This window comes from Heterodontus francisci, chromosome 3 (assembly GCF_036365525.1).
Source record: "Heterodontus francisci isolate sHetFra1 chromosome 3, sHetFra1.hap1, whole genome shotgun sequence".
NCBI lineage: Eukaryota > Metazoa > Chordata > Chondrichthyes > Heterodontiformes > Heterodontidae > Heterodontus > Heterodontus francisci.
In genome coordinates this window covers 19,014,542-19,029,066 of record NC_090373.1, presented here as the reverse complement: position 1 = coordinate 19,029,066, position 14,525 = coordinate 19,014,542, and the positions used below count along the sequence as shown (strand labels likewise).

The following is a 14,525-nucleotide window of genomic DNA, read 5'->3' as shown; positions in this document are numbered from 1 at the left end:
ATAGTTCCTTAATGTAACTCATTAGTCATGCCAGCAATTGATTTTAATCCACTCAGCAATCATTTACTGTTTTTCAAGTGCTAGAAGCCTATAATTTACTAGTTTTAAAGGGAATTATTTTGTTTGAAGAATACACAGAATAAAACATGCCACTGTGCTTGTAATAGAGCTAATACAGAGTATAACCAATATTAAGGAAGTGCACAGTTAATACAGAAAATTCACTTTATAAACAGTTTTATACTCTTGGCTAGTGCTTTATTATTCTTCCTAACCTCTTCTAGACATATTTGAGAAGACCAGTATATTTGATGGAAATTATTTTGTTAAAGGTGTATTTATCGATAGGGAAGAATTTAATTTTCTTAAGAAAAAAAAAGGCTGGCTGTATTTTTATGTTGAAATGTGTTTAGAAAATAACTAGTTGTCATTTTTTATATTCATCCACAGATTGTGGGTGTCGCTGGCTAGGCCAGCATTTATTGCCCAGCCCTAATTGCCCTTGAGAAGGCCGTGGCCTTTTTTAAACTGCTGCAGTCCTTGGGCTAGAGAATTACCGATTAAAATTGGCACATCTTAAAGATGTTTTTTCTCTAACCTAATTTTTTAAAAGTCTGTACTCACAACAAAATAGGGTTTGATCACATTCTGTGTTCCTTTTCAAAATGGGCTTGCTGACTTGTAAATATGGAAATTTAAAGATTTTGTGCATCACTGCAACATTTTTGGAGATTCCACTTTTCCCAGATGCCACGTTTGGAGTAACAGTTTTAAAAAATGTAATCTTGTAATGCATAAACATGAGTGAGGGATTACTGGTTATGAATAGGAGTCAAATGGTTACAGAACAAACTTTGAAGGTATTCTGATTCTTAAATAGTGGAGCTTGGGAGGAGTTATCCCAGTGGCTCAATAAGTAACTGAATCTGACAAACCAGAAAGGTGCTACAGTTATTGCTGAGTTAGCTGATTTAAGCTAACTTGATTTAAGTTTTTGAAAAGGGAGGAGGGAAAACTGGAAAAAGTATTGGAACAGTGTAAAGTTACAACTGTTGCTGTAGCCAGTGAAAGAGTGGACATCTGTTAGAATGCGTTAGTGGGTGCCATGTCTCTGTATTGTTGCTCTGGAATGAGCCCTTGACCATGACCTTTGTTTGTAAGGTTTAGATGGGCAGTCTGGCAGTGTGTGTTAACTTTCCTGAAAACATAGCAGCCTGTGAATAATAGGAGGGATTTTTTTGGGGGGTCAGAAAATATATTGCTGTTTGTGGTTGGGCTAGGTAGCATCAAAATATTCACAGTATCAAATCGTCTAGAAAGGGCATTGTTACCATTCTTGAGCTTTGTCATAAAACTCTGGCTAAAACATATTCTTGTCCAAGATAAAAGCTCTCTTGCGATCTTGCCAGGCAATGACAAGTGCATTCCTTATGGTCTGTGTCTATGATTGTGATCCATTTATTACCTGGATGGTTTATTCATTATTACATTTAGACATGGCAGCTGACTCGTTAGTACTAAAAGGGGCGTGTTGCACCATAATTCCTGAATGTTACAATGGGGAACATGTGCATTTTCTGGTATGTCTTTCTGTGTGCTACTGTGTTTTATGACTTGTGCGTAGAGTCTGAAAGCAGATGTTGTATGTTGCAGAACTCCTGCAATATGACATGATTTAGAACATGATTCCATGGGCAGCAACTTGTGTTGGAGTAGAACTTCCTGCTGTCACACAAGGAAGTTTACATCTTGCTGCCTATGATCAGCAGTTCTTCCTATAAAACACAGTAATGGCAAGGTCTCTAAGATATTAGTAATTACTGGATCTTATGTGACATTGCACACTCAGTCAAGACCAAATATAGTCTTCAGGTGAAGTGGGGCTAGAGGGTGGGGAAGCAATTGAATCAGGGAATACAAATGTAATTCAGTCCCAATTTTGATGTCATATATTCTGTCACTTTAAATTTATATCATGTTTTAATGCATAAATATTAATTAAATAATAAAACTGGCAATTGGGAAGCAGTGCAGTTGTTTGGCACGTGAGTTTCTCTGCAGCGTAGGCTGAGGAGCCAGGATCTACAAAACTGAGGCGCTTAGCAGTGCCATCAGCAGAGGTGTAATTAGTGTGAAAAATTTACATATGCAGTTTCTATTACAAATGTGGACACAGGAATGTATAATGGTAAAGTTGACAAGTGACAGATTTTCCTGTAATATTTTATAGATAGGCAGGCAGCGCATATAGATGTAAAGATTTTAAATACAGATATCGGTAACTGCCTCCCTTTTAAGAACAGCCAAGCATTTTGCAGCAATTCAGTATACTAACTTTTAATAGCAGTAAAATTGTGGAGCTTAAAGCAGATTCAGGATTTCTTGCTGGCACTTGCCTTGGATGAGGTGATGAGTCACTTTGTGTAAACTATGAAATTGTCTTCAATATTTTTGTACAGTAAGGTGCTGAATAAGTACAGGTTTTGTTAATGTGCATGCTGCTGTTTTATTGCCAATCATAGATTGCAATTGTAAATTTAGTATTCAGAAAGGATAGCTTTAAAAAGACTATTGTATTTGCTACTGCAGTATATGTCACACAGGAATTTCTCCTTTTTGTTTTTCCAGTTGCTGAACTTGAGCTCATTGATGAGAGTGACATAAAGGAAAGTGTCCTTGATACTATGGAGGAAGAGGATTTGTCAGAATTATCCAGCAGAAAAACAAAGGGTAAATCTCAAAAATCTGCTGCGCAGTCACCTCGCAAATCTCCACGTTTGTTGGCCCAGGGTAAGATGCCACAAATTTTTTTTAATGTTTTCATGGTGACTAGACTTTAGTCTTTTTTCAGGACTACTTTTATGTTAATGCAACATGTAAGACTTCAGGTCTGGGTAAATATTCAAATTTGTAAATTGAAATGTACTTCATTACTTTAGGAATTAGAATTATGCACATGAGATATTGCTATATTTTCTATTTTATACTATCTATTTTAGTTATGGTTCTTGTTTCGGTTTCTTTTTATATTTAACATGTGAAGATTGACTTGTGCACTTGATTTTAAACTACGAATTGGAGTTTTGTTTTTCCTTGTCTATTTTAAAGATATGCTAATATCTTATTTCTCTGTAACCTCATGTAGGCACTCTGTAGTCTTTCTCATTCCCATCACTCCTAACAGTCTGTTACTTGTTTCCAACCTTTATGCATCTTATTGCTACATTTGTTTCTTGGTGAGCAGTATGATTGCATCCTCTGCAATCCATTCTGCTCAATGATTATTCATTATGCCCAGCATCATGGAAGTTCCTCCTTAAATTGTGCCCACCTCTTCTCTTTCTGTTTTCATAAGTCTTCTCAAAACCTTTCTTTTTACTCCTATCCCTTAATACCACCTCTACAATTTTTTCTTTCTCTGCACTGAGATGTTTTTAGATAGCATTCCTTATACAGAAAGGCATGTTGCAGGCTTACTTGAGCTATAGCAGAATTCCAGTGCAGTGGAATGTGCCTCAAGGTCCAGTCTTTCTAGGTTTTATATTACAGGTTTACCTACCTCAAAATTTAAAAGCTTTCCCATAACTTTAGGTGCATGGTGAATTCTCTAAAACTGTTGTATTTTCTCCTAAATTTCAGTTTTATTTTCTTGCTAACTTTCTGCACTCCTATCCTGAAATAACTCACTTGCTGAAATATGGGACCCATTGCCTTCTGCTATCTTGCCCAAGTGGCCAACATTAGCATATGGCGTGAGCATTGATGCTAACTGTCAACAGGATATTTGATTACAAAGTTCATCCTGAGCCTGTTCTCGTCTAACATCCAAATGCTCACTTTCAACAGGGCTCACTTTTTAGTGATCAGGGATAGGAATCCTGGTGTTACAACTGGGTAAGGGAAGGGTCTCAGGCTGCCCTCTGGCCTCTTTCCTGGTTTGGCTATAGCAGGGTTTAACTTCTAAAACACTGTTTTTAGCTTCAACTCAGTGAGTCCTTGCTCACTGCTCTCTAATTGTAATTGTAAATGAACCAATCAGACAGGCTTTCTCAGGTTTAAACAAGAAAGATGTAGGTTTATTAACCTTAACACTCTAACTCAGATAAAGTTACTAAAAATACATGACTCTAGCATGCATACACGATAGCACATAACACTTACACAAATAGATAGAGGAAGAGAAACACTTAAGGCGGGGGGGGGGGTGGGGTTTGGATTAGTTGGGTTTGGAATTCAATTACTGTCTTCGGTTTGGATGTGAAGACCTTGATTGGAGTTAAGTCTTGCAGTTCTCGTTGGGACCCAGTGCACACTTTCAAACTTATCTTGCTGGTACCAGAAGACTACAGGAGTCTTCTGTCTTGAGGCTTAAGTGGGTACCTGGAACTTTGCTAGAGAGAGAGAGGGAGCAGTGCTTTCTTCTTGACTTTCAATTGCAGTCTGCCCCAAACCTTTCTGTGAGGCACAATTCAATCAATTCCCAGGTTGGTCATGTGACAAGCTCTTTGAAACAGCATCGCTTGCGATGGTTGTTTCTTCAAAGCTTACTAGCCACGGTGGGGTGGGGGGAGGGGTGGTGCGGTGGTTGGGTGGAGTGCTGGCTCTTACACAGACAATGGCTCTCAATGTCTTTTGATCATCACTATTAACAAAACCCATCTTGCTAATTGAATCAGTGAGCACTCCCGTTGTCTCTCTATTCAACTGTCTCTCAGAATGCGAATGTGCACCCATGTTTTCAGCCATTCAGCTTTGTGGTCTTTTTAAATGTCCTGTAAAATTTCAAATAGTGTTCAGTATGACAAAGTTGATACGTTTCCATTTGGCAGGTGTGGTTTTGTCACACTTGGCCAATTCCACCTCCCCATTCCTAATATAAGGGCACTGAGGCCATTGTAACATTTCTACCTACTGCCCTAGCTGAGATCAACTAACTGAGAACATAATGAGTATGAAATTTGTGTCCCTTCTGGTTTGTATGGCTTATCTCACTGGGTGTGCATGTTGACTTCTTGGGAGAACCCTCAAAAATGAAAATAGTGTGTTTAGAAAATAATTTCATTTTTATAGTTTTATTTAATTAATCTGACTGATATTGAGCCCCTTAGGTGTGTGCTTATACTTTGTGCTTTAAAATGAAAGACTGCTGAAATGGTTATTTTGAAGTTGTAGAATTTTCAAGAAATGTGATTTTAAAAATACCAAACTAAAATATGGAGATCAGTTGATCTGAAAAGAATAAAAGGGTTTGTGCTTAATCGCAAATCTGCAGCTTAAAGTTCAGGCATTGTAAAGTTGGAGTGCTTTTCTTTGAACAGAATAAATATAATTTCAGGTAACTGATTTCATGGAAAAATTGTCATTTTTAAGTTATATTGAGCTAATTTATAAATTCTGATTCAAAATATGGTATCATCTCATTTCAAAATACCATGTTGTGGTACTTAAATAGCCAAATGCAATTTGCTTATTACGTGCCTGTTTATCTCGTATAAGATGGGTGGCTTCCTGTGCTGTTAAGATTCTGTGATTTTTTTTTGATATGAGTATGAGCATCACATTTGTAATATATTGAAACACCAGTGCTCGGTATTTAAAGCTATCGTGCATGTGTTTTAATTGTTCAAAATTGCGACTAATGTTTCTTCCTTTCTTTCAAAGAACCAGTTCGAAGTCTGCGCAACAGTACCTTAGCCAAACGGCCCAGTCCAGCAAATTTAGCTTATACAAAAAGGAAGGAACAGATAAAATATGTCTGCATTGGAGCTGGTTCAGCAAAACTGGCAGATCGGCATGAAAAGCAAAGCTCACAAAAAACAGGAGGAAAGGGTAAACCACAGCAGCAGAATGTCTCAGAAAGTAGTGCAGAAACCTCTTGTGATACTATACAGTCTGAATCTATAGATTCAAAGAGTCCTGAACTGAAATCAATGGGAAAGTGCATCATACCTGAAAGTACACTTGAAATAACTTGTGGCAATCATAAACATACAGTGGTAGATTCAGTGGAGCAGAAAACAGTTGAGTCCAAGTCCGAATCGCAGTGTTCCAGAGAACCGTTAATTGCTTTAGAGACAGAAAAATTCCCTCCAGATGCAATAGCAGAGGATGCAAAGGATCTCCATTGTGTAGAAGCACAAGTTGTATTAGTCAGCCAAAATCCAATAGAGTCTGTTTTGGAATCACAGTGTTCAGCAGAATTGTTAACTGAAACTGCTCAGGAGTCTATGGTAGAGAATGTTGATGCACAAAAAATTGTGGATTATGGCACTCATGGAGATGAGCAAGCAGCAGCCACAGACCACAGTCCAGTTAAATCAGTCTTGAAATGGCCGTGCTCGACAGAATCATTAATTGGTGCAGATACAGGTGGGACGCCTGAAGATACTATAACAGTAAATGTTGATCTTCACAAAAATGTGTGTGCACTCCCTCCTGAAAATGTACATGCAGCTGTAGAGAAGTTAAAGGAGATTGTAGCAGAAGAACAGAAGATACAACTGAATGAAAGGATGGAAATTGTGGATAGTAACATTATTAATGAACAGAAAGAGGAGCCAATTGAGTTGGATCCTGTTGTACCAAGCACTGAAATGTCCCTTATAAACAAAGTGGAAGACCTTCTGCCAAAACTAGATGAAAACCTACAAAGGCCAGTGAATGAAGAATTACAGATATCCTCTGAATTAAATGCTTCTGTAAATTATGTAGAAACAAAAGAAGGTCTTGACATGCAGTCAAATAAAGGTGCTGCACATCATAATGCGAGCAAACTTGTAAGAGAGAGCATTTCAGATGGTTTGGAACTGATTGAAGATTCTGGGAATATTGAGGCAGTACAGCTTGAGGTTGGGGTCAGTGTTTCAGCAAAGCCTGGAAGTATGACACATGAGGGCAAACTTGAAGTAGAAGGACCTGTTTCTCCAAAAATAGTTGCCAAAGATGTCAATGAATCTGAAAAAGCTGATGGTTCTGGTGAGCACGTGGTATGTAAGAAGCAGGATAATGGAAATGAGCCAGATTATTCAACCAAGCAACAGATGGGTCCCAGTAAGGAAGAAGTGCAGGACCTTTCTGTACATAAAGACCATGAGGAAATTGTCCCTGAAAAGCTGGTGGATGCAATGGAGTCCAAGAGCCAGGCTTCAAAACATGAAAAGTCAGAATTGAAGCCTCAGCATAAACTTGCACAAGATCCAAAAGCGGAGCAGGCTGAAAACTTTCTTCACTCAAATCGGAAAAAAGCTAAGTTGGATATGCAGTCCTCTGAAGCACTTAAACAGTCTAAGTTACATACTTCTTCAATAACCAGTAAAAGGAAGGCAGTAGACCAAGATGAACATCATCCCCACAGGACTGTTAAGTGCTTGAAAGCACAAGTTGCACAGGATGATAAATTCAAAATTGACCAACCACAAAAGAGAAACTTTCGCAAGCTGTCTCCTGTTTCCCAGGTTGCAAAAGCACAGGCAACGCACAAGATAGTATCGATGACTCCTCTGGGGCATAAGTCAAAGAAAGCAGTTCAGGCACCTAAGCATAGTTCTAATTTTACTCCAAAACTGAGCGACTTAGCTACGAAACAGGTGACTCACTATGGCCACAAACCTGTCCCTTCGACAGGTAAAATAGTTTCCCCACAGCTAGATAATATAAAGGAAAAAGACAAAGGAAGAATTGCGGAGCATCCTAATGAAGATGATAAAACGAAAGTCAGAAAAAGTGAGAAGGGTATTCTACCACGGCAGAGGAGAAGCAGCAAAAGCCTTTCATTGGATGAACCACCGTTATTTATCCCTGATAATTTACCTATGGTAAAAAAGGAGGAAACTGACATGGACCATTCTGCCCCTGTTGCTACTTCAGATATATGGGACCCCAAAAAACTCTGTGGTTTTTGTAGGAAACCGCACAACAGCAGGTGAGCTCTTGTGTAACCAAAACCTGGCACATGTTTTCTGTAAGGAGATAATTTTCTGGTTTATTTATAGTAAACATTTGTAAAGAGAAAGTAATTATATTGATGTCTAAAATATTTCTGCTGTCTGCTGACAATTAATGTGGCAACTTTTCTTTTAAACCATTTCTCTCTCGGGAGCTTTAAACATGGTTTGGTAGAATTTAGTGACAATTTTGCAACACTGGCAACAGAGCATTTAATGTCTAAAGGTGCTTTTTATAACAGGTGTTTTTAGAGAATGAAGAATGCACTGTTCTTGCTGCATTCTTAAGTAAATCTGCATACACATATTTAAATGATCGCTGTGACCACTGGTGACATTTGTAACAAATATTGATATACCACCTTTAACATAAAATGTCCCAAGATGCTTCGCAGGTGCATTACAAAACAAAATGTGACACCGTGCCACATGAGATATTAGGTCAGATGACCAAGCTTGGTGAAAGAAGTATGTTTTAAGGAACCTCTTAAAGGAGGTGGAGAGGTGTGGGGTGGGAATTCCAGAGCTTAGGGCTTAAGCAGTTGAAGCGCAACCATCAATGGTGGTGCGATTAAAATTGGGGATGCGCATCACGCCAGAATTAGATGAGCACAGCTATCTTGGAGGGTTGTGAGGCTGAAAAAGATTACAAAGATAGGGAAGGGATTTGAAAACAAGGATGACCATTTTAAAATCAAGACATTGCTTGACTGGGAGCCAGTGTAAGTCAGCCAGCACAGGGGTGATAGGTGAACGGGATTTGGTGCAAGTTGAGACATGGGCAGCTGAGTTTTGGATGACCTCCGGTTTATGGAGGGTAGAATGTGGAAGGCCAGCGAGGAGTGCATTCGAATAGTCATGTCTAGAACTGACAAAGGTTTATTGAGGGTATAGGCAGCAGATGAGCTGAAATGGGCAAAGTTATGCGATGTTATGAGGTGGAAATAGGCGGTGTTAGTGATGGTGCGAATATGTGATCGGAAGCTCATCTCGGGGCTTAAAATGACACCAAGTTTGCAAGCATACGCGCTTAATCTCAGACTGTTGCCAGGGAGAGGGATGGAGTCAGTAGCTAGGGAATGGAGTTTGGAATGGGGCCCGAAAACAATGGCTTCAGTCTTCCCAATATTTAATTGGAGGAGATTTCTGCTGATTCAAATAAGCAGTCTGATAATTTAATAATGGAGGATTCAAGAGAGGGGGTGGTGGGGTAGAGTTGAATGTTATCAGTGTACATGTGGAAAATAACAGTGTTTTCGGATGATGTTGCTGAGGGGCAGCATGTAGATGAGAAATAGGAGGGGGGGCCAAGGCTCGATCCTTGGGGACACCAGAGGTACCAGTGCAGGAGCAGCAAGAGATGCCATTACAAGTGATACTCTAAGATTCGATAAATAAGAATGGAATCAGGCGAGAGCTGTCCCACCCAGCTGGATGCCCGTGGAGAAGGATGGTTTGGTCAACTGTGTCAAAGGCTGCTGTCATGCCCAGTAAAGACACATATTCCTACTTTTAAGGTATTCACTTTATTCAAGGTGGACTCTCTTGAAATTGACTTTGTCCACCAAGAAAGATGGCCGCTGAAGGTCAGGCGACCTGGCCTTGCGTATTCAAACACTGCCTCGCTGTTGAGAACAAAAAGATATATTCCAGGCTAAGAGGTATCAATTACACCCGTCCTGAAACCATCAAGGGGCATTCCTGAATTGAATGGGTTCTTCTGAAACAAAGAAAGTGTGAAGTAGACACAGCATAACAGAATGATTCCCATTCAAGCATCAAACGATGGTCATGGTTATCGTATCTTGGCCCATTATACGGTTACAACAAAGGAGAGGACCATGTGTCTCCTAACAGAAGCTAATGTGTAAGATTTTTACCTTAAAAGGTAGCTCTGGAGAGAGAGAGAGAGAACAAGAACGTCACAGAAAAGCAGCCCAGCAAAGGGCTGTGAAAAGAAGTCCAGTCAGAACATGGGAGAAGCCCTGCTGTGAATTCTACACTTCACCTTGGTGCAGCAGAGAACTGAAAGTGACCACTGCCTCCAATCTGAAGTCTTAACCACAAGAAAACAATAAACACCCAGGCCTGTAACTTTAAAAACAAAATAACTGTCCTCCAAGAAGATTCAGCAGGTTTACCGTTAACCCCGAACACCTACCTCACTTCAAACAATGTACTCTTTACCTTTCTATCTATTCTTGCGTGTGGACGTGAGATTGCGTGTGGGTGAGAGACTGACCGGTGGGTATGTGTGAGACACATTTTGGGAATTTTGTAAAAATAGTTGTCTTTTGTTTAACCTGCGAGAAAACCTGTCATTTGTCTGTTTATTTGAACTTAAAAATGCTTGAGCTAACTCACTTTAAACAAAATACGGTTGCGATCAGTTGGGAGGTGAATAGTGGGATCCGCCCACACCCCTTACCACCTGGCCGTAACAAATTGGGAGCTTGAAGCCAAGATGCTGAACCATTAGGCTACACGAGAGATTTGGAAAAGGGAGGAAAATTGACCTTTAAAACTGTGAAAGATTGAACAAACAGGTTTTCTTGTATCTTTTTTTCTACAGTGCTAGAAACAAAAGAAATAGCCACATTTAATGCTGAAGAGTTTCTAGAGCACTGAGGCCTGTCCCATGATAAGATAAATAAATTAAGTATTGAAGATTTAAAAAGCTGTCCAGGTGCGAATCACTTTCAAACAAGAAGCAAAGAAACCTGAAATGAAGAGTCTAGCTAACCATTTTGAACTTGATGTGAACCTCAGGAAGAGGCAAGCATGGAATTTGAAACTGAAAGGAAAACCCTAGCTAGAATGCAAAAGGAACGGGAGGCGATGCAGTTGGCGAAGGGAGGAAGCAGCAAGAAAGTTTGAGTGAGAATGGCTATGAGCGCAAGATGAAAATGTCACCAGTCACTCAAATCTTATCCCCAATTTGGAGCAAAACATTGTATTGAAACATTCATGGTTTGAGCCAAAATTTAATGAGGCAGAGGTGGGCTCATATTTTATCTCCTTTGACTCCAGGCTAAAATGGCCAAAAGAATATCGAACTTTCCTTTTACAAGGCGAGTTAGTGAGTTGGGCTCTCAAAGCTTTTTCTGTGTTAGCAGAATAAAGTTCCTCTGACTATGAACAAACTAAAACAGCAATTCTAAATGCATATGAGTTGGTACCCAAAGCCTATCGACAGAAATTCAGACGCTAGGAAAAGACCAGCCCAGACTTGCATTGAATTTGAAAGAATTTGAAATCTTTCGATCGCTGGATATGATCTCTCAAGCTAGAACCCTCCTTTGAAAATTTGAGTGAGGTGATTCTATTAGAGGAACTTAAAAATACCATCCAAGTTAATATAAGAACCCATATTGAGGAGCAAAGAATTGCAAGGGTGAGAGAAGCACCAGTAATGGCTGATGGCCATGAATTAGCACACAGACCTCTAACTCAAAATATGCTTTGGTATAGTAACTCCTACAGGCTAGGGAGATAAAGGATGGCGGTAGATAAAGCAAAAAATGGGCTTCAGCGCGAAGGGCAGTAAAGAAGGAAAAACAGATCAGTCTCCAACTTTTAAAAGAAGGAACCAAGATGGTGAACCAGGAGGGACACAGCTGATGTATTTTCAGAGTGGAAAATCTGGGCATATGGCAGATTGTTGGTATTCCAAAAAACCAACAGTGGGTGCTGCAATCAAGACTCTGTCCGTAGCTATGAAGGTGGTGAGCATGTGTGCTAATGTAGCACCGGATCAGAATACCTACAAGAACTTTTTGCAAAAAGGAAAAATGACTCTTGTATCCCAGGCACTAGGCAGAGAGGTAACCATTCTCAAGGATACCGGTTGTCTTCAAATACTACTTGTAGCAAAGTTTACAGAAATGCCATCGGAAAACAGAACAAATACCCCACAGTATTGGTAAAAGGGCTTAATGACAAATGCTTGAAGGTTCCCTTAGTTACCTGCAGAGTAAGTTGGTCGCTAGCATAGTGATGATGGGGTCATTCCAAGCTTACCGGTGCAGAGGGTCGACCTGTTGCTGGGCATGACTCGTCAAGAAGCACAGTATTGTGTCCAGAGCAGTCCATGGAGACTGGCGAAACTGAGGGGGAACAAGCAAAATTCTGCATGGGTGCAGAGGGCTGAGGAAGTCCCAACAATCCCCCAGGGGCTGATAGGCCAGTAAAGATTAAAGAGGCTAGAGGAAAGCTAGTAGTATTCAGAGGCCAAGATGGAACCAGTAGAATTTAAAGAGACTGAGACAGAGCTAGAGGAATGTAAAGGAGCTGAGATAAAAGCATCAGAGGTTGAAGGGGACGCACCAGAGGTATAGTTAACAGAAACCACCTTTAACGATTTAAATAGGGACAAGGAAAGTTCCCAAACAGGCAAGCCAAGAGGTAGGTGAGATGCCTCACTTAACTGAAGTGCTGCAGGGGAGTGCTGCGGAAGCAGGGCAACAATCTGTGAGCAGTAGTGTCCCAGAAGACATGGGCAGATTGGGGGAAAAACCATTCCCAAACTAAAAGGAAAAGGGAAGATAATATGCCCTAGGGAAACAAAACTTGTGAAAGCGACAAGAAAAATAAAAGTGGGGTCCGTGTGGATTTGCCCACTGAAGAATCAAATGATCAGGTTCTAAATCCAAAGCTAACCGAAGCCAGTGAATCACATTCAGAATCCACTAAGAAAAGGGCCTTAAAAAAGCTATTTACCACTCACTGTCACCCTAGAGATAAGAGTTATAATGTGCCAGAACCTGAACTATTAAATCATGTGTTGTGGAAGCAGCAGATAAGGGGGCAAGGCCTGTACAGGCAGTAAAATTTGCCAACAGCCAGAAACAATGCAGAAATGGAAATTTGCATATTACAACCCTTGGAACAGAAAAGATGTCTCTCCAGCAGTCTCCCAAAGTATTGCAAACAGATGCTGGAGAAGTCCAGCCACGTCCCACACCACATAACTCGTATTTAAAAGTGGGAAAGGATAGATTTCACCAGATTTCCTAAACAAAAACCTTAAACTTCAACGCCCGTAAGAAATGCAATTATAATTGTGCCTCATCCAAGAAAAAAACGAGAAGCACAAACTTGAACTGGAAATGGCTGTGGCAGACGATGCCAGCTATAGCAGTTGTAAGATTGAAGTGTGGATGTCAAAATGAGTACAGAATGTGTGTTCATGTTTCTCTTATGTTATCCTGAAAACAGGGTAAATAAAAATGTAATCAAGGTGCCTTTTTTTTGTGCAGCAGGGGCATGTCATGCCCAGTAACGACATACCTACTTTTAAGATACACAGTGCGGCACAGTGGCGCAGTGGTTAGCACCGCAGCCTCACAGTTCCAGGGACCCGGGTTCGATTCCGGGTACTGCCTGTGTGGAGTTTGCAAGTTCTCCCTGTGTCTGCGTGGGTTTTCTCCGGGTGCTCCGGTTTCCTCCCACAAGCCAAAAGACTTGCAGGTTGATAGGTAAATTGGCCATTATAAATTGTCACTAGTATAGGTAGGTGGTAGGGAAATATAGGGATAGGTGGGGATGTTTGGTAGGAATATGGGATTAGTGTAGGATTAGTATAAATGGGTGGTTGATGTTCGGCACAGACTCGGTGGGCCGAAGGGCCTGTTTCAGTGCTGTATCTCTAATCTAATCATAATCTTTATTCTAGGTGGACTCTTTAAAATTGACTTAGTTTTCTAAAAAAAAAGGTGGACAATGTCGAAGGTCAGACGACCTGGCCTTGTGTATTCAAACCCTGCCTCACTGTCTGTTAAGAACAAAAGGATACATTCCAGACTAAGAGACCCCAGCCAATTACACCCATTGTGAAACTTATCAAGAGACATTCCTGAACTTAATGGGTTCTTCTGAAACAAAGAAGATGTGAAGTAGACCCAAATAACAATGATTCCTAGTCAAGCATCAAACTATGGTCATGGTTATATTATCTTGGCTCATTGTGTGGTCACAACAGGGGAGAGGACCATGCATCTCCTAAAATAAACTGAGATTTTTGCCTTAAAAGGTAGCTCTGGAGACAGAGAGAGCACAGGAACATCACAGAAAAGCAGTCCAGCCAAGGGCTGTGTAAAGTAGTCCAGCCAAAATAAGGAAGAAGCCCTGCTGCAAATTCTATACTTCACCTTGGTGCAGCAGAGAACTGCAAGTGATCACTGCCTCCAGTCTTAACTGCCAGAAAACTATAAACACCCAGGCCTGCAACTTTAAAAGAAACTGTCCTCCAAGAAGATTCAGCAGGTTTACCATGAACCCCAAACACTTATCTCACTTCAAACCATATCAGTTTGTGTGTGTGTGTGTGGATGTGGTTGCAACCATTTTGGGAATCGTTTAAAAATACAGTTACCTTTTGTTTAACCTACTAGAAAACTTGTCATTTGCCTGTTTATCTGACCTCAAAAGCACTTGGGTTAACTCATCATTTTAAACAAAACACGATTGCAGTCAGTTGGGAGGTGAACCGTAAGAACCACCTGCACCCCCTACCACCTGGCCGTAAGACTGCACGCAGGTTGAGAAGGGCAAGTTTACCTTGTCACAGTCACATAGGATGTT

The 14,525-nt window shown here is 40.4% G+C and overlaps 1 protein-coding gene across 4 annotated transcripts in view; it reads left to right on the top strand.

The window, feature by feature from the left end:
- The window catches only part of phf3 (PHD finger protein 3), a 170,302-nt gene that overhangs the window by 25,204 nt on the left and 130,573 nt on the right, over positions 1-14,525 (top strand). For all 4 annotated transcript variants that reach the window (XM_068020146.1, XM_068020145.1, XM_068020144.1 and 1 more), the window contains 2 exons: positions 2,629-2,790; positions 5,662-7,921. In XM_068020146.1, coding sequence (XP_067876247.1) covers positions 2,685-2,790; positions 5,662-7,921 — 2,366 coding nt within the window. In that variant the 5' untranslated portion in view covers positions 2,629-2,684. The remainder of the gene's footprint in view (positions 1-2,628; positions 2,791-5,661; positions 7,922-14,525) is intronic.